The sequence below is a fragment of the Pristis pectinata genome, chromosome 31 (genome assembly GCF_009764475.1).
Source record: "Pristis pectinata isolate sPriPec2 chromosome 31, sPriPec2.1.pri, whole genome shotgun sequence".
NCBI classification, from domain to species: Eukaryota; Metazoa; Chordata; class Chondrichthyes; order Rhinopristiformes; family Pristidae; genus Pristis; species Pristis pectinata.
In genome coordinates this window covers 7,741,799-7,768,064 of record NC_067435.1, presented here as the reverse complement: position 1 = coordinate 7,768,064, position 26,266 = coordinate 7,741,799, and the positions used below count along the sequence as shown (strand labels likewise).

The 26,266-nt window shown below is 45.1% G+C and overlaps 1 protein-coding gene across 1 annotated transcript in view; it reads left to right on the top strand.

Annotated features, from left to right (window-relative positions):
* Positions 1–9,789: 9,789 nt before the first annotated feature.
* Positions 9,790–26,266, top strand: part of LOC127584828 (microtubule-associated serine/threonine-protein kinase 1-like) — a 178,621-nt gene continuing 162,144 nt past the window's right edge. The window contains exon 1 of the mRNA XM_052041790.1: positions 9,790–10,432. Within this exon, the coding sequence (XP_051897750.1) occupies positions 10,394–10,432 (39 nt within the window). The 5' untranslated portion in view covers positions 9,790–10,393. The remainder of the gene's footprint in view (positions 10,433–26,266) is intronic.

The window sequence follows — 26,266 nt, the reverse complement described above, 5'->3', positions numbered from 1 at the left end:
TCCAGGAAGATAGTCTTTCCATCCCTAGTAGAGATAAGCTGGAGGAGCTTCAGAAAACTTCTGTGTCCCACGTGGCTGTTATTCACCATGAGTGGCGCCTCTGCTCCTCTCCAGTGCCGGAAACATTATATCCCATATTCAATCACTTTTATCTGTAATCTCCAATATTTACTTTGGATGATGCATTAAGCATTGAAATGGTAATTCTGGCAAACTGCCTAATTTCACAGCCCAAGCTAGGTTGAGAGCCAGATTGCTCAGAAGAGAGGATTGTCATTTTGATTATGGAGAATCACAAGCAATGCAATCATCTCCGTCTAAGTCAGGGAGCAAGTGGGAAATATTACAGAGCTAATGTTTGATTAAACAGTGGCGCCAATCTCGCCGTACAGGGCAACAGAATGGAAAGCAAGTGCGGTTATATTTACAAGTCAGGAGAGCATTCTGACTGGTTACATCACCATCTGGTATGGAGCCTCCAATGCACAGGATTGAAAGAGGCTGCAGAGGGTTGTAGACTCAGCCAGCTCCATTACGGGTATAACCCTCCCCCCATTGGGGACACCTTCAAGAGGCGGTGCCTCAAGAAGGCGGCATCCATCACTAAGGACCCTCACCATCCGGGACGTGCCCTCTTCTCGTTACTGCCATCAGGGGGGGAGGTAGAGGAGCCTGAAGACCTACACTCAAGGAAGAGCTTCTTCCCCTCTGCCATCAGATTTCTGAATGATCCATGAACCCATGAACGCTATCTCATTATTCCTTCGTTCTGCACTATTTGTTTTTGTAATTTATAGATTTTTATGTCTTTGGACTGTACTGCTGCCACAAAACAACAAACTTCACATCATATGTCAGGGATAATAAACCTGATTCTGATTGGGTTCGTGAAGAGGTTGTATGACCAAGGAGGCGGTGCTGTTGCTCTATAAAGGTTTGTTGAGACTTTTCACGGCTTATACTGTCTGTCTGCCATCACTGTCCCAAGACCACTCATTAAGAAAGGGATGTAAGAACTAAGACAGGGACACAAAAGACTGCAGATGCTGGAAATCTGCAGCAACACACAGAGGTGCTGGAGGAACTCAGCGGGTCAGGCAGTATCTATGGAGGGAAATGGACAGTCGATGTTTTGGGTCAAGACCCTTTATCTGGACAGGAAAGAAAGAAGGGAGATAGCCGGTATAAAAAGGTGGAGGGAAGGGGTGGAGCAAGAGCTGGTAGGTGGATCCAGGTGAAGGGGATGATAGGCAGGTGAGAGAGAGTGGGAATGGTGTCAGAAGCTGGGAGGTGATGGGTGGACGTGACAAACGGCTGAAGATGACAGAATGTGATAAGGGACGGATGGTGGAGCTTGGAATAGAGGTGGGGAGGGGAACTGGCGGGAGGAGTTTGTGGGTGATGTGAAGATGCGGAGAGGAAAGAGATAGGGTGATGGGGGCCAGTTTGATCAGGAGGAGAGAGCAAAGAAAAATGGGGGAAAAGGGACAGAGGGGGAGCGGTTAGTGGAAGTTTGAGAATTCGATGTTCACGCCCTCAGACTGGAGACTGCCCAGGCGGAATATGAGGTGTTGTACCTCTAATTTGCATTTACCCTCGACCTGGCAGTGGAGGAGGCCGTGGACGGACATGTCGGTGTGGAAATGGGAAGTGGAATTAAAATGGCTGGCCACCGGGAGATCCCGGCTGGGATGGCCGATGGAGTGAAGGTGCTCAAAGTCAACATTGAGTTTACTGTCCTACGCACAAGTACACGTATGCACAGGTGCAATGAAAAACTTACTTGCGGCAGCGAAGCAGTCCTCCGACCTAACATAAGAGTTAACGAAGAGTTTGTCGAGGACACATAATCTCGTATAGTTGAACAGAGGGAAGTTCTTTACCAAATACCTGACTCCACCTCACCCTGCCCCTTGCTCCCACCTCATACTCCAACCAGATTGTTCACTATTCCTGAACTGACATCTGTTCCTTCAGAAAATCAGAATATTATTAATACTGGAAATCAGATACATAGCCAAACAGAAAATGCTGGAAGCCCCCAGCCTTCCGTAGAGAGAGAAACTGTTAATGCTTCAGGCTGATGACCTTGTGTCTAAACTTGCCAAAGGTGGGTGTGTTACAGGTTCTTGTATGTGGGGAGGTGGGAAAAGTCAGAAGTGGAGGAACGGACCAAAGGGAAAGTGAATGCATGAGATGAAAATCAAAAAAGTTGCAGCTGACAGTAATTTTCAATAATTCAGAAAATGCTCAGCAGGTCGGACAGTATCTGTGGAGGGAGAAACAGAGTTAATGTTTCAGGTCCGAGATAGTTCATGAGCCTGAAACATTAATGGTTTCTCTTCACTCACAGCTGAATATTCCTCGCATTTTCTGTGCATTAGATACTGACTCCCTGACCCAAGCCAGATGGGACCTAATTATGTCAATTGAATTGGGTCAGGTGTATATAATGATAAATCATTTGGTTCCTAGTTCAGTTGGACTGTGCCCCAGGATGATTTGCTTTGTATTACTGAATATATTTTTGACTGACACCAGTATAACCTTTTCCACTTTTTTGTAGCTACCTCTGGGTTGAGTCATGTTGCATTGGCTATGAAAAAATTTCTAAGTCCTCGGTCTCAGGTGGGGTTTGGATTGGCTGTGGATGGGTGGGGTTTGGATTGGCTGTGGATGGGCGGGGTTTGAATTGGCCATAGATACAACAGGTTTGGATTAGCTGTGGATGAATTAGCTTTGGATTGGCTGTAGATGAGTGAGGCTTGGATTGGCTGTGGGGGGGGGGGGGTTGGATTTGCTGTGGAGGGGTGGGTTTGGATTGGCTGTGGAGGGGTGGGTTTGGATTGGCTGTGGAGGGGTGGGTTTGGATTGGCTGTGAAGGGGTGGGTTGGATTGACTGTGGAGGGGTGGGTTTGTGAATCCCACTTGAAGAGAATTTTACACATGATTAAAAGAATGTGCAGCCAACAAGTAGGCCATTTGGCCCACCTGGCCAATGATAGACCAGTTCTACTCCATTCGATCCACCCAACAACCCAAAAAAGTCCCACGAGCTATTATGAAGAAGAGCAGGTGACTGCTCCCCATGTGTCTGTATAACGTTTCACCAGTGTCACTGTATTGTTCTCACTGCTAGCTTTCTTCACAAGCTGACACTTGCATTTTCTAAATAGCTACACTTCATTTTCTGTAAAACTCTTTGGAACACCCTGAGGTTGCGATGGGTTCTACGGCAATGCAGGTCTCAATGAATCTCCCATAAGGGTGATCACAGTGAGTGTCAATGTGTGCATGAAGAAATGAAGATAGATGTTGCAAGTCACATCCAGGGCCCAATTGTGAAGTAATGTCTTCAACCTAGACTTTGCACCCAAGGTACAGAGCAGTTTATAGTCTGTCTCGGTGTGTGAGTGACAGGATTGTGCAGCTCGAATGGAATGGTAATAACATTTTTCATTACCAGTGATGCTGTTTCCTGGGCATGGAATGATTGGTTGGGAAATGATGTAGATGTATTGATTTTTATTTTCATTGCAATGACTCAAGTTCATGAGCAGGATGCATTCTCTGATTAAATCACCTATATTGCAGTCGTTTTACAGACAGCCATGTTTGCAAAGTAAATTGATGATCTTGACTCATACCGACAGCTCACACCTGTTTCCACAACCACTCTCTACCCTTTAAGTCCTGCACTGGTTCACTGTTGGTGTGACTTCATGGGCATAGATTACTCACCCTTCTCCTGAGCCACAATTGTTCAAGTCCAGTGACCATTGGCAATATACTTGATCACAGTGATCCACTGTGTCCTGTTTGGAGTTCAATATCTCAGCTACTGGTCATTAAACAGGAACAGAAACCCTGGACGGTCTCCTTCACTTTACCCAACAGTACTGTGGGAATGATGTGGCTGTATTGATTTCAGTTGTCAAGATCAGTTACTTAGAGCAGACAATGATTCAATGGGGATCTGGAAGATTATTTAAGCTGAGTAATTCAGTTGCACATATTCGTAGAGTGATATGGCATGGAACAAGCCCTTTGGCCCACTGAGTCTGCACCAATCATCCCAGTTACACTTCAAGTCAAGACAAGTCACGTTTATTGTCATGTGCACAAGTACGGTGAGGTACAGGTACAATGTAAAACTTGCTTGCAGCAACATCACAGGCACATAGATCCAGACAACAACACACAAAACATGTTATACATAAATTATACAAGACAGTGAAGAAAAAAAGTGTGCAAAACAAGATTATTAGTGAAAAAACACAATCAGAGACAAGTCCATGGTAGTGCAAGAGGTGGTCCGTAGTGTTCTGTTGCTGAGGTAGGGTTAGGGCTGTGCAGGTTGGTTCAAGAACCTGATGGTTGTAAGAAAGTAGCTGTTCCTGAACCTGCTGGTGTGGGACTTCAGGCTTCTGAACCTCCTGCCCGATGTTAGCAGCGAGAAGAGGTTATGACCCGGATGGTGGCGATCCTTGATGTTCGATGTTGTTTTCTTAACACCAAGATGGAGCTGGAGAGAGGCAACATTTTTCAAGGAGCTGGCTTTCTATTCACATTTTCTATTCACATGCTCCACACATTCCAATCAACTCCTTCCCCCCCCCCACCCCCACCCTTTAACCACTCACCTACACACTAGGGGCAATTTACATAGGCCTATTAACCTACCAACCTACACGTCTTTGGGATGTGGGAAGAAACTGGAGCATATGGAGGAAACCCACAAGGTTACAGGGAGAGAACATGCAAACTCCACACAGGCAGCACAGAGGTCAGGATTGCCACTGCGCTGTCCTCATAACTGAGAGAATGACAAAAGATTATACAAGCCTTAAAACTTAGAATGCCAGGGCACGATTCAATTGAAGTTTAGGGGAACCAATTAGTTAAATGGAGAGAAACCATTTTCTCTGTTTGCAGGGTCTCAGACCAGGGAATATTGTCTGAACATTGAAGCCAACATTTCCAGATTTGGTAACCAACATCCCTACTTGCAGCTGGTAATAGAAATTTAGAACTCCTCCCGACAAATTGTAATTGTTAATTTTTAAGTATGAGACAGATTTTTGATAACCAAAGGTTAAAGAATATCAAGAAAAGGCAGATACAGTGGTGACAACTCAGTCATGATCTTATAAATGAAGAGGCAAGCTTGTACTCTATGCTGCTAACTCTGCACTCCTTCAAAGCAAACTGATCTGCCGTAAAACTCCATTAATCCAGCACACAGGATTTTGATGGGGAGAGACTGGCAGATTTTCCGGTCTATTGGATGTTATTCATATTAATTTCCCAACACACATTTAATTACTTTTTTGTGATGTCACAGACTATTATAATAAATTCAGTGAAACCGGGGCTCTGGTGAGTCTCTGGGGGAACGGGCCCCATTGAGTCCCAGGGTAAATGTGTCCCAGTGAATTTCGTGGAGAAGGGAAATCGCTGAACCTAGAGGGAGAACAGGTACAGGTGAGTTTTGGACGAGTGCGGCCCCAGTGTCAGGGAAGTGTGGGCCCCAGTGAGATTTGAAGGAGAGTGCTCCCTGGTCAGTCTCGGGGGAGAACGGAAAGCAGTGAGACCAGGTATGCATGATCCCCGGTGAATCGCAGAGCAAACAGAACAAGAAAGACAGGGCAAGCACAGGGACTGGTGAGTTTTAGGGGAGCGTTATAAACATTACTTGGTGCTCCAGATGCCAAACCATCAGGATTTCTGAATGATCAGATTGCGGATTATTGGAGGTTCACTGTAATTGTTGTTAAGTAATGGCAAGATTGGAGAATTTGGAGATCAATTGATGTTTATAGTCTCGGATCTTTGAGCAATATTGAGCGGCTCTCAGTCACATTGATATATATCTAATTCTGAGGGGCCTTAACAAGATTTGAGGATCTTTTCCTCTTGGGAGGGGAATCCAGAATGAGGAGATATATTTCAGAATAAGCAGTTGCCAACTTAAGCTGGAGGAATTTCTCCTCTCAGGGGGATGTGAGTTTATGGGCAAAGTTTAGGGGAAGGCACAGAAGTGTAGCAGTTAGCGTAACACTATTACAGCGCCAGCGACCCGGGTTCAATTCCGGCCGCTGTCTGTAAGGAGTTTGTACGTTCTCCCCATGTCTGCATAGGTTTCCTTTGGGTGCTCCAATTTCCTCCCACATTCCAAAAGACGTACTGGTTAGGAAGTTATGGGCATGCTATGTTGGCGCTGGAAGCGTGGCAACACTTGCGGGCTGCCCCCAGAACGCCCTGCACAAAAGATGCATTTCACTGTGTACATGTGACTAATAAAGATATCTTATAATCTAGGAAAGTTGAGGGTTATGGGGAACAGGCAGGAAAGTGGAACTGAGGCCAAGATTAACCACGATCTTATTAAATGCCAATGCAGGCTAGAGGGCCCGTGTAGTCACTCCTGATCTTATCTCTTGATGTTCTTGGCTCTAGATTCGCCAACAATAATTTACGTCTCTTTCTTTATGAAACTGTTTTAATATTACTGGAAAAGCGTGATGACGAGAGTGCGATATGTGGACCACAGGATGTACTGACACAGTGTTTTTAAATATCATAAAGGCAGAAGTAAAAAGTAATAGATGTAAATAATTGATATTTTCTTCAGCGCTTAAAAGGAATGTTTGTTGATCTTTATTTCAGGGGGAATTTGACATGCTCATCAGGACATGTATTGAGTGAAATTACTGAGCCTTGAGATGATATAATTTCCACCCAGCCAATCTGGGTTAATACCTCCTTCTGATGCTAATTTAAGTCCTTCACACTGAAGTTCTTGGTAACTCCCTCCAGCTCGTTCTCTCAGTTATGTCATTGGTGTTTGCTGCGTAACTAAAAATATTCAATCAAACTAAAACATTCAAAAAAAACATGTCAAAGTTAATCTTTATGTTCCTTCACGAATGCTGTGATTTGTATCTTTGAGAATTTAAGTCTGTCAGTGTTACACTTGACAGATGGATTGATGGTTCAGTGGGAACATTGACAACAGGTGGTTGCCTACATTGGCGACACCCCCTCGGTAATCCTTTTGCATTTATATAGCACTTTTAAGATAGTAAAAGATTCCAAGGTGCCTCACAGGACAGTAATCGGCAAAGTGATATCAAGCTAAGTACAGGCAGCACAGTGACACAGTTAGTGGGGGCAGATACACTAGGGACATTTAAGAGACTCTTAGATAGACACACGAATGATAGAAAAATAGGCAGCTATGTGGGAGGGAAGGGTTAGATAGAACTTAGAGCAGGATAAAATGTCGGCACAACATTGTGGGCCAAAGGGCCTGTACTGTGCTGTAGTGCTCTATGTTCTATGTACCTCAGTGCCAGAGACCTGGGTTCAATCCTGATCTTAGGTACTGCCTGTGTGGAGTTTGCACGTTCTCCCTGTGACCGTGTTGGTTTCCTCCAATACTGCGGTTCCCTCCCGTGTTTCAAAGACGTGTGGTTTGGTAGGTTAATTAGCCACAGTTAACAGCCCCTCGTGTAGGTGAGGGGTAGAATATGTTGGGGGGGGGGAGTTACTTAGAATGTGGGGAGAATTTTAAAATTGGGATTAATGCAGGATTGGAGTAAATGGGTGCTTGATGGCTGGCATCAACTCAGTGGGCCGAAGGGCCTGTCTCTGTGCTGTATCTCTCTATGGAGGTGTTCGGAGAGGTGACTGAGAGGTTGGTCAGACGGGAACCTTAAAGGAGGAAAGCAAAGTGGAGAGCTTCAGACAGGGAGCCAGAGCTGATTCCCACTGCACCTGAAGGCATGGCCACTGCTGGAGTGAATAAAATAGGAGATGTCCAAACTACCAGAATGGGACAAAGGGCAGAGATGTTGGGGTTGGGGTGGGGGGTGTGGCTGTAGGGCTGGAGGAGGCTGCAAGGGTAGAGAGAGGCAAAGCTATTGAGGATGAGAATTTTAAAAGTGTTGCCTGTCAGGGTGACATAGTTAGCTTTGCTGCCTCACAACTTCAGTGACCCAGATTCGATCATGAGCTCTGGTGCTGCCTGCGTGTATTTTGCATGTTCTCCCTGTGACTGAATGGGTTTCCTCCAGGTGCTCGGGTTTCTACCCACATCCCAAAGACATCCGGGATGGTAATTTAATTAGCCACTGTAACTTGCCCCTTGTGTAGATGAGTTGTAGAGTTGATGGGTATGTGAAGAGACTAGATTACAGGGACTATTAGTGGGAGAATAAGATTGCTCTGTGAACCAGCAGGGAATTGGTGGGTCATGAAGAAATAGGGAAATATGTATCGTTGAACCAATACCACTGGTTCCTTGTATGGGAGCTTGCTGTCCATAAATTAGCTGCTGTTTTCTTCATGTTGAAGGGCTGAACCTTAACAGAAGCTGCTCACCTGTCCCAACCTTTACATTAAATGGGACGGAACACAGGCATTGAATTTGATGCAACAAGGTTCTCCCAGTCTAGCTGAATCTGTCAGATAATGCTCACCAACATCTGGGAAGGTCCGTAAACTGGGTCAAGAAAGAAAACATCTAGTATGTTGAAAATGTGCACAAGCCTTACCATTTTACAATCCCATGTCCACATTTATAACACAAACTGAGGTACATGCTGCTGAGGTTAAGAACCTATATCCTGCAGGTTCCTTGCATAATGCATGTGATTGTGTGGCTTTATGTGTAACTATGTGTACTGAAGGCTGGACCATCATCTTTGACTTGAATAGACAGGGAAAATGTTGGACATAGCAGCTCAGAGGACACCTGTGGAGGGAGAAGCAAACTTAATACTTCAAGTTGAGAGAGTCCTTCAACCAGAAATGTTAATTCTGTTTCTCTTTGCACAGATGCTGCCTGATCTGATAAACTATGGCTGTTTTTACTTCAGAGTTCAGTTTGCTTTTGAATTTCATGCTGAGCTGGGAATGCACCTACACTATGGGTTCACTGGAGAATGATCGAGTCAACTCATCCATTCCTCACCCTGAGACCAATATTAAGGTTATTTAGGATGATATTGTTGAGTGGTATCACTCGATAACCTGGGCTTCCTTGTGATCACTTATGAACTGATATGTCCACACATATAGTGAGCTGTTGTCACCTGGGATGCCTGCTTCAATTTGTGGTTAAGGGCGATTCACTAGCAACTTTTGAAGAGGAATTGGTTAAACATTGGAAAAAATGCAGTGGTGTGAGGAGATCAAAGATCCAGCTAAATGTGGTGGGTCAAATGGGATCTTTCTCCTTATGATATAGAAGGAGGCCATTCAGCCCATCAAATCCATGCCAGCTCTTAGCGTATTTCTATTCCCCCGTAACCTATTCCCCCCCCCCCCCCAGATTCTCATCAACTGCCCCCAGAATCTATCACTAGGGACAATTTACAGCTGCTAATTAACCTACCAACCTGCATGTCTTTGGGACATGGGGGGAAACCCACACAGTCACAAGGAAAACATGCAAGCTCCACACAGACAGCACTGGAGGTCAGGATTGAACCCGGGGTCACTGGAGCTGTGAGGCAGCTTCTGCACCACTGCTCTGCATCATTCCATGAGATGCATCTTATTCACCATAGGACCATGTATAAAGCAGTGTAGATATAAACTCCCTACGGTGCTGAAATGGTTAATCTTTGTTATTGAATTTCTTTTGAACGGGGAGGGGGTGAAGGGGGCGTGCACACACAAGCCTGTGACCAATACATGAAGACATGAGTCTGTGTCAAGGTAGGAACATCCTTTTTCTCATTGGCTTCCTCAGGCAGACTAGCTGATAGGTTATATATTTTCTCTTGTCAGTATCTGTCCGCGTGTGTGTGGATGGAGATCAGAGCCATTGCAACATAAAACCCTGAGTCATGCTTTGTGTGGAGAGTTAGGGAACGGTGGCTAGTAAATGCAGGGTTGTTCTTGGAACAACATTTATTTCACTATGTACAGAGGCTTGCAGTGAAATGAAACCAAGGCGGGATCTTGCCTGCATTGGATACCGTTCGGATACAGGAGAGAACTGCCAGATCCAGAGGACGAGAAATGAAGCTTCCCATCTGACCTCTGACCATGTCCAGATACCAAGTGACCCCGGGACCTTCTGCAATTGGGCCAATGGCCCCATCCTCTCGGGTTTTCTTCATTGCTGAACCTTTAAAGAACAGATGATTCCCCCGTCTCCGAGACTTCACGTTCCAGATATCTCCTCGCTCCCTTCTGCCAGTGCATTCAAAAACAAATATATTTTGTATTTGGTGCAGAGATGTGGATGGGATTTTAAAAGTTGCTGGTGGACTCCCGGCACGTCCCTTCTCGCCACATTGGACGCGGGCCTCCCGTTGAAGGATTGAGAACAGGAGGTATCTCCTGAGATGCAAACAGGGAGAGCTGGTTAGAGGTCGCGATGGACGACTCTGATATTGTGAGACGCAGAAGGGTCCAGGTGAGTGCCCTATAAAGAAATGCCAAATTCAGCCTTTGTTTTCCTTTAGCGAAGCCAGTGGAAGGGGTTATTTCATCATCCCAGCGGCGGGCGCAGCAAAACTCTGCATTGAAACGTTGCTTCAGTGGCACACAGGCTATTTGGCCCAGTGATCTTCTGCTGGCTCATTCAAGGAGCTCTTTACCCCTCTCTCTTTCCGCCCCAGTTTTGCTGCATAGCCCCGTGTTTTATATCCTTTTTAAATAATTATAAAATACTATTTATCTTATCCCCTCTTTGAAAGTTGTTAACTGAACTGCTCTGTCAGGAGGGCTTGTAGATCCAACAGCTGGGTTTTAAAATATACGTTTAATTGCACCCCTTCGCCTTCCCCCCCCCCCCCACCTTCTTTTCCCCTTTGACCCCAATTCTCCCCCAAATTTCTCTCTGGCCCTCTTCCCCCCACCTCCCCCCAACCTTCTCTCTGGAACTCTTCCCCCCTCCCCCCCCCCCCCCCCCAAACTTTGCACGTGAGGGTTGTTGGTTCAGGCTTTGAGTTCCCAAACTCACCACTCTTTGGGTGAAATTATTTTTCCCAGCCCACCATCGATTACTTCTGACTTGTATACCTAGTTGCTGACTGTGGACCAGACATAAAACTTTTCTTCTGTACCACAGCCTTGCATAATGTAATCCACTTAACTAAACTTCCCTGATGTTACAAAGAAAACAACCCCTGTCTCACCAATCTCCCTCCAGACTGCAACTTCCCCTATTTCTGGCATCACCTCATAAATCTACTGCAGAGTGCTATCACATCCTTCCTGTAATTGATGACTGGAACTGTACACAGTGCAACAGATGCATGGATTGGTTAATTTTTTATCTTTAGATTTTTTGCTTTTCATTGAGCGGATGGAAAGCAGAGACCAAGTACTTCATAACCTGTAGCGTAGTGCTCTCCTCACCTCCATCCAATGCAAGGGAACCTTGGAGAGTCTTGGGACTGCAGTGTCAATGGCAACTCACCCCCTCTAAAGGTTTTTTTTGCATAGTCACAGATGCTCTTCGCAACTGTCTTTGGAAATTGCCCAAATTTAAAAAAAAAACTTCAGTGGAAAGAATCTCCTTTTGAGAAGATAGGTGTGTTTCACCAACCTGCCCTCTTTCTCCCACTCAGCCGTTGAACTACGATGCCTTGGTCATGGTCTGCCCACTTGAGGATTCTTCATACGTCAGCCCCTTTCTGCTTGGAGGCAAATTGACATGGTGGAGTGGGTGCTGAGTCGCCTTCGTACCTAAACTTAGCTCAGGCCTCGAATGTTACCAATTAAATATACTTATGGGGCATTGCTGGATAGTTACTGTGACAAGATTCCTGGTAGAAATTCCCCCTTCCTGCAGCTACTGAGGATAATTTTAACCCTTCAGCTGTGATCACCTAAACTGCCACTCTTCACTGCATGAGTCAGTACCAACAGGGTCCTAAACGATGGGTTTTGCAAGTGATAATGTGAAAGCTAAATTACATAGCCTTCTATGCTTATTGTTTATTTAAGAATATTTGAAATGTGTAAATCATCCTGTTTTGCAAAGAAACAAGAGATGCATTTTTATAGCACCTTCCTCAACCCTAGGATATTCCCAGGTTTGTTGGCATTTTTGCATTTACGGGAGAAAATGAACATGGTAGCCTAAGACATAGATGGTTTGTAGTGTCTTGTATGAGGTTTCTATGGCAAGGGTTACTATTTGCATGTGTCCCAACTAGATAGTTTGGAAGCTGCATGCTTTTTCAAGCTGTTGGAGTTATTCTCACCTTGGATACTGGATTATCCACTTTTTCTCATTATTTACAGTGTTTCTTGTCATTTACAGCAGTAGCTACACTTCAGAAGTACATTCAAAGCTGGGTTGCTTTGCTATAAAGGTGCATGTACTGTATGTGAGATGTAAAGACTTTTACAACCAGTCCTGATTGATGGGAAAACAGAATGAGTGAGTCCATTGCCTCTGGCAGGGGATCTGAAACAGAAATTGGCTCCAACAGTTTGAAGAGAAATGACCCTGCAAGAAACATGCAGCTTCAGACCCACCCCATAAGCTGTGACACACACTGTGACCATTGCCAAAGAAAATTCAAGCCTCCCATTGGATTATTTAGTCATGTGAGGGTCTGAGTTGTCACTGAGCCAGGCAGATGGATCCTAGGCACAGCCCCAGGACACCTGGTGCAATGCCTGCAGTGAAAGCTGCTGAACTGATGGACGCCCTTCCCTTTAGAGCCCAGTTACCTAACATGTGCCTGATGTCTCAAACTCGGGTAGGGCAAGGTATCAGAATATTATAGGTCTTGGTTTGGGTCAGGGTCAGATTGTATTCTGGTTGGATTTTAGTTTTATACCTGAGCAACCCTCTAGTTTGCATACATGATTGTAGGTGACATGCATTTCTACACATAGTCTTAGTATGTTTGTATATGTAGATCTTGTGTGTGTGGTTTTTGTACATTTGCATAAGTAACATAGGTGTTTGTATAGACTATGTGTATGTATGGATGATACTTATGTATAGTTTTGTGTACAGGTGATAAGCATCAATGTGTATAGATTTATGTCCATAAGTGTAGGTAATGTTTGTCAAAATGTCAACATTTAAATGCAATCTGCTGGAGGAACTACGTGTGTTGAGCAGCATCTGTGGGAGGAAAGGAGTTGTCGATGTTTCGGGTCAAAACTGGATCAGGAACATTCAGGGTTTCAACCTGAAATGTCGACAATTCCTTTCCTCCCACAGATGCTGCTTGACCCGCTGAGTTCCTCCAGAAGATTGTTGCTCCAGGTTCCAGCATCTGCAGTCTCTTGTGTCTCCATTTTATGCAGATACATGGGTAATATGCATTCATTTAATTTATGTACAAAAGTAATATTTGTGTTTGCACATTATGTTTGTATACACATGTATAGATAATATACACTTGTATGTATAGATTTGCAATTGACAAGTATTGACAAGCTCCCTCATAGGCTGGTCCAGAAGACCAAGTCACATGGAAGCTGCGGTGAGTTGGTTAGTTGGATAAAAAAGTTGTTTTGGTCATGGAAGATGGAGAGTAGTGGTGGAAGGGTGTTTACCTGACTGGAGGTCTGTGACCGGTGGTGTTCCACAGGGGTCAGTACTGGGACCTCTTGTTTGTAATATATGGTTTGGCTGAAAATGCAGGTTGTCTGATTATTAAGTTTGCTGACAACATGAAAATTGGTGAAGTTGTGGATACAGAGAAAGGTTGTCGTAGGATATAGTTCAGCTGGAAATTTGGCCAGAGAAGTAGTAGATGAAACCTAATCCAGACAAGTGTGAGATGATGCATTTCAGGAGCTCAAATGCACGAGGAAACTATACAGTAAGTGGTGGGACCCTTAAAAGCTTTGCACAGAGGGATATTGGGGTGCAAATACATTGCTCCCTGAAAATGTCAAGATAAGTGGAAGGATGGTAAAGAAGGCATACGGCATGCTTGCCTTCATCAGTCGGGGCATTGAATATAAAGGTTGGGAAATCATATTGCAGCTGTAAAGAAAAAAATGCTTGGTTAGAGCACATTTGGAATATTGTGTGCAGTTCTGGTCACCACGCTATAGGAAGGATGTGGAGGCTTTGTGCGGAGAGGTTCATCAGGATATTGCCTGGATTAGAGTGTATAAACTATAAGGAGAGAGTAGACAAACTTGGATTGTTTTCTCTAGAGTGTCGGAGGCTGAGGGGAGACCTGATAGGAGTATATAAAAGTTATGAAAGGTATAGCTAGGGTAGATAATCAGTCTTTTTCCCCAGGGTAGGAATGTCAAATACTAGAGGATGTAGCTTTAAGATGAGAGGGGAAAGTTTTTTTTTACAGGGAGTGCTAGGTACCTGGAACATGCTGCTGGGGAGGTGGTGGAAGGAGATACGATAGCAGTGTAAGATTTTGACAAACACATGAAGAGGGAATAGAAGGATATGGCCCTTGTGTGGGCAGATGGGATTAGTTAGATTGGCATCATGGTCAGGACCGACATGATGGGCTGAAGGGCCTGTTCCTGTGCTGTACTGTTGTGTGTGTGTGTACACACTCTGGTAATGTACATTTTTGCTGTCTGTATACATATTTATAGTTACTGTATTGTATGAGCATATTTTGTGTGGGGTGTGTGTGTACACATGGAAGGTGAATGCATAAAATTTATACGTGTGTATGTGTGGTAATGCATAGATTTGGGCATGTATGTAATTTGTATGTATGGATATTTTGTATTAGTGCAGGTATATGTGGATAGGGAATATACATTTTGTGGGCACGCACATGTTTAGGTAATACATGTTTGCATGTATGGAATTTGTATGGGGGTGTGTGTGTGTGTGTGTGTGTGTATATGTGTATATGTATATATATATATATATATATATATATATATATTGGCAGAGGTGTGTGTGTGTTGAAATGAATTGGTAATACATCCATAGTTAGATTTTGTATGTGATGGGTAATAAAGCTTTTATTTAGATAGTGTGTGAATGTAATAGGTTATATGTATTTGAATGTGTTGGGGTGTGTATGTGTACTTTGTATAGACAATATACAATTGTGTATATATGGATTTGGTGAGTGCCCAGTTACCTAATCTATGATGCACAAAATGTACATTAACCCAATTTTGATGGTATATTTGTACGTGCAGCTTTATGTGATGTGTGTACATAATTTTAAGTGGGTGTCTGTAGATGTGTATAGGTAATATACTTGCATGTATTCATTTCTTGTTGTGTATATGGATTAATCTACATTTGCAAGTGTAGATTTATATAGGCTGTGCATGGATATGTATAGGTAATATAAGTTTAGTGGGATTGACATTTATAGGTGATAGAAATTTGCATAGATTTTTTAATGCAATAATACACATCTATGCATACAAATAAGTAGAAGGTATAGGCAATATTCATTTGTATTTGTAGAGTGTGTATGTACATGTTTATGGGTAATATTTGTATGTATAGATTTGGTGTATGTATGTGTACATATTTAGGTTCAGTACATTTGCATGAATGAATTCTGTGTAGGTGCACATAGTACATGGGTACAGCTGGATATGTGTGTAGATTTTGTATATACGTGCTTGTGCACCCACATGTGTTCATATGTACATGCATACAGAAACAATAGGAAGGGTATCATCCATGTGTATCTTTAGATTTTGTGTAGGGATGTGTGTATATTTGTAGGAAAAATAACTTGGTTTATCTAAATTTTGTTTGTGGAGTTTGTACATGTTATCAATATCCATTGGTATGAATAGATATTGTGTGTGTGTGTGTTGGACCTTGCTCTTGTTCCCACTCTTCCTTTGTGATTGCAGTGAATATTGACAGGCTATTTAACCTCGGAAGCCATCATAACCATGCCTGATTTTGTCTGCATGGCCCTCGGGTGTGCTGGGGTGGGGGGAAGAAGTAAACATCTGTTTTTTTTTAAAAACTCTGCTGATTTGAGTTGCCTCCATTTGTTGTGCAGTGAATCGAGACCAATAACATTAGTGAGGTTGTGAGAAAAATCATCTGACTTGGATTTGACAACCGTCTGAACAGTGACTGTTGGCCATTGCTCCTAATCCATTAAACCAATGTACTTATTAGGCACCTTTGATTCCAAGATTTCAGCTGTAACTACATGGAGGTGCAGGATTCTCCAATGGGTGTTACTTGAAAGGCAACCATAATCTATTTAAAGGTTGCTTAAATGAAATGCATTGCTACCTGGAGTAATATGGGGATATCAGGACCAGAGGGATCAGCTGTGGCAGGGTGCAAGGATCTGCAGAGTACTGCTTCCCTAGGGAACATCAACTGGTTCAGAATCCAAAGTCTCAGACACCAACATTAACCTAATTAGATTCTTATAATTAATCACAAGGCCATGAGTGTTGCTGGCAAGGCCAGCATTTGCTGCACCTTCCTAATTGCCCTCAGCTTGCTCACTTCAGAGGCCAGTCAATGGATAAGGTGATGCAGGCTGCTTTATTCCACATGAATAAACGTCATTGTCCTCTCCCAGATCAACGTCCCTGGCATTGAGGCCCTGGTTACACTTGGTCAGCTGTGTCGGGCAGGTTACATCGTCTGCATGGCTGTCTCCATACTCCTGAAGCAGACACTCTATTCCGAGCTCTGGTCCTAGGAAGGAGTTGCCAGGTGGACTGAAGAAACTATTCAAGGATGCACTCAAAGCTGCTTTGAAGAAATGCAACATCACCACTGACTCCTGGGTGTCTCTGGCCCATGGTGGCTCAAAGTGGAGAAGGAGCATTTGGGTGGGGTTGAGGACCCTGTGACACTGGATTGGCACCATAACGTGACTTGTGTCGGCAGAGGGAGGAGCGCAGCACCTCAAACCCACCCACCACGTGCCCCATATATTGAAGAGTCTGTGTTTTCCACACTGGCTTCCTTAGCCCTCCTCAGAACCCACAAAATGGAGGGAAAGTAGGTCATCCTCGGGCACATGGTGCAGAGGTGCTTCCCAAGAATAAAGTCGCCCAACAGCAAAATGATTTTAACACAGATGAGCAGCTCGCTTGCCCATTTCAGAAGGTAATCATGCTGGTGGGTCTAGTGCTGGACTGGAGGGGGTCAGCAGATTTCCTTCTCTAGAGAACATTAGTAAACCAGATAGGGTTTTTTTAAACAAGGATCTGATGGTTTCATGGTCAGATTGCTAATACTGGCTCTTTATTATGTTTAATTAATTATAATTGAACTCCACAGCTGCTGAGGTGGGATTTGAACTTGTGTGTCCACATTGTTAATCCAGCAATAAAACTGCAATATCCACATCAGCTGTTGTGCAAGGCGGACATGATGCTTTGCTGCCCCCTGTATACAATGCATCCGCCTGCAATTGGGATTGCTTTGCAGCACAGTCTGGGTGACTGGCCACCCCCCCCCTTCCTCGTGCAGCCTGTGGGTCAGACATCTGTTAGAGCAAGCTTGCGTTCACACAGGGATGTGGTGGGCTGTCTCTGCACATTGACATCAATGTGGGTTCATGGTGCGGTGTAGTGTGTGATAATGCGAAGGGCTCCCTTCTGCTGACTGGCTGCTGATGAGAGAGAGGTCAGTCACCATATCAGTCATGTGTGGGCTATGGCTCAATTGAAAGCTCATCCGCTTCTGACTGTGGATTCAAATCGCACCCTAGAGGTGAAAAGGATGTAGCACAGAGGGACTGCAGTGTCAGGGCTTTTACCCTTGGGATGAAGTCTGCACTCCAGTCTCCTCCATGGCTGGCCGGGCTCTCTCCATTGATGTATCCACCCCTCACCCTGGATGTGGCCAAGGGAAGCTGGATAGGACAGCCAGGTAGCTGGAGGGGCACGCCACCTTAGGGAAGGTCTGGAGCAACACACACACAATGTTGGAGGAACTCAGCAGGTCAGGCAGCATCTAAGGAGGGAAGTGGACAGTGGACATTTCGGATCGAGACCCTTCATCAGGACTGGAAAGAAAGAGAAGATTGCCAGTATAAAAGGGTGGGGGGTCGGGGTGGAGCAGGATCTGGCAGGTGATTGGTGGATCCAGGTGAGGGGGGGAAGATGTGGGGGGGGGGGGAGGAAGTGGGAATGATGTAAGAATCTGGGAGGTGAGAGGTGGAAGTGACAAAGGGCTGAAGAAGATGGAACCTGATAGGAGAGGACAGTGGAGCATGGAATAAAAGGAAAGGAGGTGAGGAGAGGAACTGGTGGGAGGAAGGTGTGGGTGATGGGCAGATCGAGGGGGAGGGGAAAGAGAATGGGTACTGGGGCCATTAGAATAAGGGAAAAGCAAGGGGGGGGGGGGTTGATTACCAGAAGCTGGAGAAATCAATGTTGATGCCATCAGGTTGGAGACTACCAAGGCAGAATATGAGGTGCTGTTCCTCCAATCTGTGTCTGGCCTCAACTTGGCAGTAGAGGAGGCTGTGGGCAGACATTTGTGTGTCTCCATCTTGGAGAAGGTTGGTGCACAATACTGTGGTTACAGTGGAGAAATCCTCTGAATTAGTCCAGTCCCATCCATGTCGAATCACCCAGTCTGTGCAATGCATCATAAAGCAGAAACTGAATCATTGGGCAGATTGGTGTCAGAGTTACACAGCACAGAAACAGGCCCTATGGTCCAAATTGTCCATGCCGACCAAGCTAGCCCCATTAGTCTGCATTTGGCCCATATCCCTCTAAACCTCTCCTATCCACAAACCTCTCCAAATGTCTTTTAAATATTGTAATTGTCCCCACTGGCAGCTCGTTCCATACACCTACCAGCCTCTGTGTGCAAAAACTTGCCTCTCGGATCCCCTTTAAATCTTTCCCCTCTCGCCGTAAACCTACGGCCTCTAGTTTTAGACTTGCCTGCCCCAGGAAAATGACTGTGACCGTCCACCTTATCCATACCCCTTATGTTTTTATAAGCCTCATCAGCGCCTTTCACTCCAGGGAAAACAGTCCCAGCCTATCCAGTCTCTCCTCCTAACTTAAACCTTCCAGTCCTGACAATGTCATTGTGAATCTTTCTTGCAGCCCCTCTAGTTTAATCATATCCTTCCTATAGTATGGCAACCAGAACAGCACACAATATTCCAGATGCGGTCTCACTAATGTGCTACACCGCTGTGACGTGACATCCCAACTCCTGTACTCGGTGCTCCGTCTGATGAAGGCAAGCGTGATGTATGCCGCCTTCACCTTGTCTACCTGCGTCACCACTTTCAGAGAACCATGTACTTGTACCCTAGGTTTCTCTGTTCTGCAACACTCCCTGGGACACTGTCATTTACTGTGTAAGCCCTGCCCTGGTATAATTTCCCAAAATGCATCACCAGGCACATGTTTGTGTTAAATTCTGTCTGCTATTCCTTTGCCTACTTTCCCAGCTGATCTAGATCCTGTTGTAACCTCAGATAGTCCTCACTGTGCATCTTCAATTTTGGTGTCATCCACAAACTTACTAATCAAGCCACCTTCATTCTCATCCAAACCATTAATATAAATGACAAACATCAGGGGACCCAGCACCGAGCCCTGTGGCACACCACTGGTCATGAAAGACGCCCCTCCGCTTCCACCCTCTGACTCCTTTTGCATCCAGCTGCCTAGTTCACTCTAGATCCCCTGTGATCTCACCTTCTGGACCAGTCTACCATGCAGGATCTAGTCAAAAGACTTGCTGAAGTCTGTTGAGATAACGTCTACCGCTGTGCCCTTGTCAATCCTCTTGGTCACCTCTTCAACAAGGAAAAACTGAATTAAATTCATGAGACACAACTTCCCATGCACAGAGCCGTGCTGACTATACCCAATGTCAGCCTCAAATTTCTAAAGCACATGCTCAGAGATGGGGGCACAGCTAATGGAAGTGGTGTGGTCAACTTCGTACTGGTGGAAACCTGCCAGCCAAAATACACACAGCAAGCTCCCACAGAATGCAATGACCAAGTAACAGAGATATCTTTATTAGTCGCATGTACATCGAAACACGTAGTGCAATGGATCTTTACGTAGAGTGTTCTGGGGGCAGCTGGCAAGTGTCGCCACGCTTCCGGTGCCAACATAGCATGCCCACAACTTCCTAACCCATACATCTTTGGAATGTGGGAGGAAACCTACGCAGACACGGGGAGAATGTACAAACTCCTGATGGACTGGCCGGATTTGAACCTGGATCGCTGGTGCTGTCTTCTTGAGGGAGGAGATTGGGCCTTCATTCTCTGGAGTAGGGCCTAAAGCCTCTGACACAGAGGTAAGAATGTTCTCTGCTGAGCCACAGCAGACACTGGAAAATGATTGGGAATGAGATTTAGCTGTGGTGCTGATATACAAAGTATATTCATTCAAGGGATGTGGGCTTCATTTAATTGCCCATTTCTAGTTGCCCTTGAGAAAGTGGTGGTGAGCTGCCTTGACACTGCAATCCTGAAAGTGTGGGCGTAATGCTGTTAAGGGAGAGAGTTCCAGGATTTTGACCCAGTAAAGGAACGGCAATATATTTCCAAGTCAGGGTGGTGTGTGGCTTGGAGGGCAACTTCCCAGTGATATTTTTCGCCATGCCCTTCAAACAGTTGCCCTTCAGTTTCCTATTAAGTCTCTCCCCTCTCACCTTAAACCTTGTGCCTTCTAGTTCTTGATTTCCCATCCCTGGGAAAAAGACTGTGTGTATTCACCCCATCTATTCCCCTCATAATTTTATACACCTCTGTAAGATCACCCCTCATTCTCCTACGCTCCAATGAAAAAAGTTCCAACCTGTCCAACCTCTCTATAACTCAGTCCCTCGAGTCCTGGCAACATCCTCATAAATCTCCTCTGCACTCTTTCCAACTTAATGGCATCTATCCTATAGCCGGGTGACCAAAACTGTACACAACACTCCAAATGCGGCATCACCAATGTCTTGCACAACTGCGATGTAACATCCCAACTGCTATACTCGATGCCCTGACTGATGAAGGCCAGCGTGCCAAAAGCCACCTTCTACAAAACATATCTATGATTTGGATGATGGAGTTATTAATGTACAAAGGGATCTGGGTGTCCTTGTACACTGAAAGCAAACCTGCAGGTGCAGCAAGCAAATGGTACGTTGACTTTCATTGCAAGAGGTTTAGAGTACAGGAGCAAGGATGGCTGACTAGAATTACACAGGGCCTTGGTGGGACCTCTCAGAGTAATGTGTGCAGTTTTGGTCTCCTTACCTAAGAAAGGGCATCCTTGTCAAAGATTGTGGAATGACTGCTTCCTGAGATGGAAGGACTGTCATATGAGAAGGTCAACAAGGGCAACATTCACTAGGATTTAAAAGAATAAGAACTTATTGAGATGTACCAAATTCTGACAGGCTGGGTGCAGGGATGCTGCTTTCCCTGGCTGAATCAAGGGTCTTAGTGTCCAGAAAAGAGGTTGGACACTTAGGACTAAGACGAGAAGAAATTTCTTCACTCGGAGGGCGGTGGACCTGTGGCATTCTCTACCAGAAGGTTGGGGAGGCCAAGTCGCTGAATATATTTGAGAAGGAGATGGATATCCAGACGCAATGAGTATCAAGAGGTATGTGGAGAGAGCAGGATTATGAATTCAAGATGGAGCATCAACATGGAATGCAGATTCGAATGGCCCACTCCTGCTTTTCAATGCTTGCATCTCCCTGTGCATCTAAGGGAGAACTGGGGCCAAATTTCGGCAAAACACTCATCTAAAAACCAATTACAGTTGTTGCCATCGGGTAGCACTGCTGAACTGATGCAGGTTAATTGAGGTGTCAGGCATGTTGACAGTAGCAATGTGACCCACAGCAAATTGGTGAACCATTCTAAGCCCCAACCCACTGGCATTTTTTGATGGTGGTGCACTCATTCCCTCTTGAGAATTGTGCCAATCAGTCCTGCATTCATTAAGGTTATTTTAAGATGAAATCCTCTGCTTGTTGACAGTTCTGGGGAATGGTACTGTTTTTTCTATTTAAGGCAGCCAGTATCAGCGTTGGATATTAACTAGAACACCACTGCCCTTTCTTTGAGTCAGGCTAATACAGGATCAGGGTCTATGAAGATGAGGAGAAAACAGAGTTCGAACAGTTTGTCTGATGTTTCCGGTTTGAAGCATCATGGAATTTTGAGCTCGGAGATGAAGAAAATAAAGCAATTCACCATTATCACTCTCAAGGATTTCTATTTAGCTTAATTAGAACTACTTGCATTATAATGTACCTTTAATGACCTTGGGTACTTTGAAATGCAGTTGAAATACAGAAAATACAACGGCTAATTTGTACATACAAGCTCCCACAAACGTCAATGTGATACTGACCAGATCAACTCAGTGTTGGTGAGGGATTACAATTCCTGAGAATTCTGCACTTTTTCAATTGAAGGTGCCAATGGATTTTCTTTAACACCCTCCAGAGAGGGTCAACGGTGGCTAGTTTAATGTCTCCTTGAAAAGACAGTGCAGCACTCCATCAGTCATGGACCAAATGTCAGCCTAGATTTTGTGCCTTTCAGGAGCAGAGGTCAGAGTGCTGCTTGTTGCCAGCAGTGAGAGTAAAGCCAACAGAGGCATGGTTCCAATCTCCAATGTTTGCATTCCTCTCAATACTCATCTAGACTTTCACTGACTGACTGTCCAGATGGTGCCGTTGGTGGGAATTCAAGTCTTTTACAGCCCTGTGTCTGCCATGGTCCAGTGAGCCCTCAATGACTTGCATGCCCAGTTAATTCAAACTATGGTTCATAGACTTGAGCTTGTCATCTCGGCTGAAGCTCCAATGCAGTACCAAGGAAGTGCTGCAGTATTGGAGGTGCTGCATTTGGGACAAAACATTAAAGTGCACCCCCTCTTCCCCAACCTCTCCCAGCTTGACAGGATGTAAAATATCCCAAAGGACTTTGGGGGGAGGGGAAGAACCAAGGAGAGGCCTCCCCCTGAGAATTGGTCAACATTGATTCCTTGATAAAACAGAATGTCATTATCACAAGGTATTTCTGCTCACTTGTGTTCTCTGTGTTTCCGAAATTAGAATAACAACTGCACCTGCAAAGATATGCCTGAGCTGGAAGTACCATGGTTGTGAAAATTTGTTCCTTTATCAGGAATGTAATAGACAGCAGCTTAATTCAAATAGAGGCAATGCACAGAGCAACTTTTGGCGTTAAAATTGTGCCCTGTGATTTAGTAGCAAGCCTCTTATCCATAGATTGTTAAGCATTAGACAAAGTGTATTTATCTGATGGTATTGAGATTGGAGTAACATTATTCAGGATGGATTCATCTTGTTTGACTAGATGGAGAAATCTAATTAAACTGCAGATCCCCAAGGATACTAAAACATAGTTACGTGTGCATTTGCTGCATGTACACCAACACGCATGTCCCCCACATGCACACAGGTACGAGGGCTTCCCACATGCACACTCCCTACAATGCACAATTCTTGTATGCATGCGTAAGTGGTTAATCCTTGGCTAGTTCTCAAAAAAAACTTATTTAGTTAAAGTGGTAGATGTTTAAATCTTTCATACAAACAGAGCATATTAGCTCTCTCGATATTTCTCCATGTGGTGTTTTTGTCTCAAGATACTGGGCTGAATAGGAAGAATTTCATATCTTCCTTTAAAACCTAGTCTAACCTGCTTGACTGGGATTTGACAGTGAATGTGGCCGTAATTCTGATGCTCTGTATTCGTGGACCATCCAGCTCTCTGTATTGTACTTGTATGTACATACTATACATGTCAGATGGATGTAAATCATGCCCCCAGTAATTGTAGGCAAAAAGAAATGCTGAAGCATCAGAACAGATGAAATTCTCTTGTGGGAGTTGTCATGGAAACAGCACACTAAGGCTGGGAGTGTCACCCGACTCTTGGAAGTGTAGCTACTGATTGGTTGAAGCTGACGCGTCAATTTATGAATTGTTTATCATCAGGAGCCGAGGGAAAACTTTCACATCGAAAAGGATTTTTGTTAGTCCTCTGATAACCTACTTGGTGAGATTGCAGTGGTAGGCATGCAACCAGTTCCTGACTGATTCTTGGGCAACACTAAAACGGCTTGTTTTGGATGAGCTGGGTGCTGGAATTGACCTCGGCGCCCTTGGGTGAGGGCAGACGCCCAGGTCAATGCAGCAGATCAGTTACAAAGCAAACCTTTGGTATCAATAACCCATGTAACACAAGAATGATCCTGGAACTGAAATGTATGAGGAGTCTTTGATGGCTCTGGGCCTGTACTCAATGGGAGTTGAGAAGGATGATGGTGGGGGGGGAATCTCATTGAAACCTACCAGATACTGAAATTCCTGGGTAGAGTGGATGTGGAGAGGATGTTTCCATCAGTAGGAGAGTCTAGGATCCGAGGGCACAGCCTCAGACTAAAGGGATGTTCCTTTAAAACTGAGATGAGGAGGAATTTCTTCAGCCAGGGGGTGGTGAATCTGTGGAATTCGTTGCCACAGAGGACTGTGGAGGCCAAGTCATTGGGTGTATTTAAGGCAGAGATTGATATGTTCTTGATTGGTGAGAAGGGTTAAGGGTTACAGGGAGAATGGGGCTGAAAAGAAATCAGCCATGATCGAATGGCGGCGCAGACTTGATGGGCTGAATGGCCTGATTATGCTCCTATACCTTATGGTCTTGTGCACTGCCAAGGCCCTATTTCTACTTCACTGAAGTGGCCAGAGAGAGATTTGATTGTAATGTGGGATTTACGATGCCATGTTCTCCGGAGACTATAGACTTTAAGTGGTTTAACATTATCATGAGGGTCGGCCGTGATTCACTTGGTACCACCCTTCACTTCCTTCAGGAACACGGTGGGTCAGGCAGCATCTATTGGAGGGAAATGGACAGTTGGCGATTAGGATCGAGACCCTTCCTCTGGACTGAATGACAGAGGGGAGATGGCTGGTATTAAGGTGGATCCAGGTGAGGTGATAGACAGATGGAGGAGGGCCGGAGTAGGGATGGCGCCAGAAGCTGGGAGGTGATGGGTGGAAGTGACAATGAGCTGAAGATGATGGAATCTGATAGGAGAGGAAGGTGGAGCATGGAACTGAGGGAGGTGGGGAGGGGCGTAGTGTAGGAGGGGAACCAGTGGGAGGGGAGTGTGTGGGTGATGGGCAGATTGAGAGGGTGGGGGACTGGAACGCAACAGGGTGACGGGGGCTGGGGTGAGTGTAGGAAGAACTGTGTAGATCAGGAGGAGAGAGAAAAGGGACACGATGGGGAAGTTGGAGAATTCGACGTTCATGTTGGGTTGTAGACTACCCAGGTGGAATATGTGGTGCTATTCCTCTGGTTTGTGTTTAGCCTCACTCTGGCAGTGGAGGAGGCAGAGGACAGACCTATCGGTGTGGGAATGGGGAGGAGAAATTTCGCTAGCCATTTGAATTCTCCTGCCCTTCCCACCGCCTTCCCTTGATTTTGTGCTCCACCACCTTACTCTCCTATCAGATTCCATCATCTTCAGCTCTTTGCCACTTCCACCAATCACCTCTCAGGTTCTGGTGCTATTTCCACTCTCACCTCCCCCATCTGCCTATCACGCCCCCCCCCCGCCCCACCTGGATCCACCTATCGCCTGCCGGCTCTTGCTCTGCCCCTTCCCTCCACCTTTTTATACCAATGATCACCCTTCAATGCAGATGAAGGGTCTCGACACGAAACAACATCAACTGTCCATTTTCCTCCATAGATGCTGCCTGACCCACTGAGTTCCTTCCGCTTCTTTGGTGTTGCTCCAGATTCCAGCATCTGCAGTCTCTTGTACACGGTAGCGTAGCGGTTAGCGGAACACTATTACAGCACCAGTGGCCCGGATTCAATTCCAGCTGCTGTCTGTAAGGAGTTTGTATGTTCTCCCAGTCACTGTGTGGGTTTCCTCCGGGTGCTCCGGTTTCCTCCCACATTCCAAAAGACGTACGGCTTAGGAAGCTGTGGGCATGCTATGTTGGTGCCAGAAGCGTGGCGACACTTACGGGCTGCCCGCAGAACGCTCTACGTAAAGATGCACTTCACTGTGTGTTTCAATGTACATGTGACTAATAAAGAAATCTTAAAAGAAGTTAGAAGATTCAAATCCCATTCTAGAGACCTAAGTACAAAAGTTAGGCTGACAATCCAGTGCAGTATTGAATGACATGTTAAACTTGATGTCTCGTCTGTAGAAGGTCTGTGACACTATTTAAAAGACCAAGATAGTCCTGTCTGCTGTCAAGGCCAAACTGTATCCCTCAACAAACATCTCTGCAAAGAATAATTTTACCACCATGTTACTGTTGCTCACAGTGCAC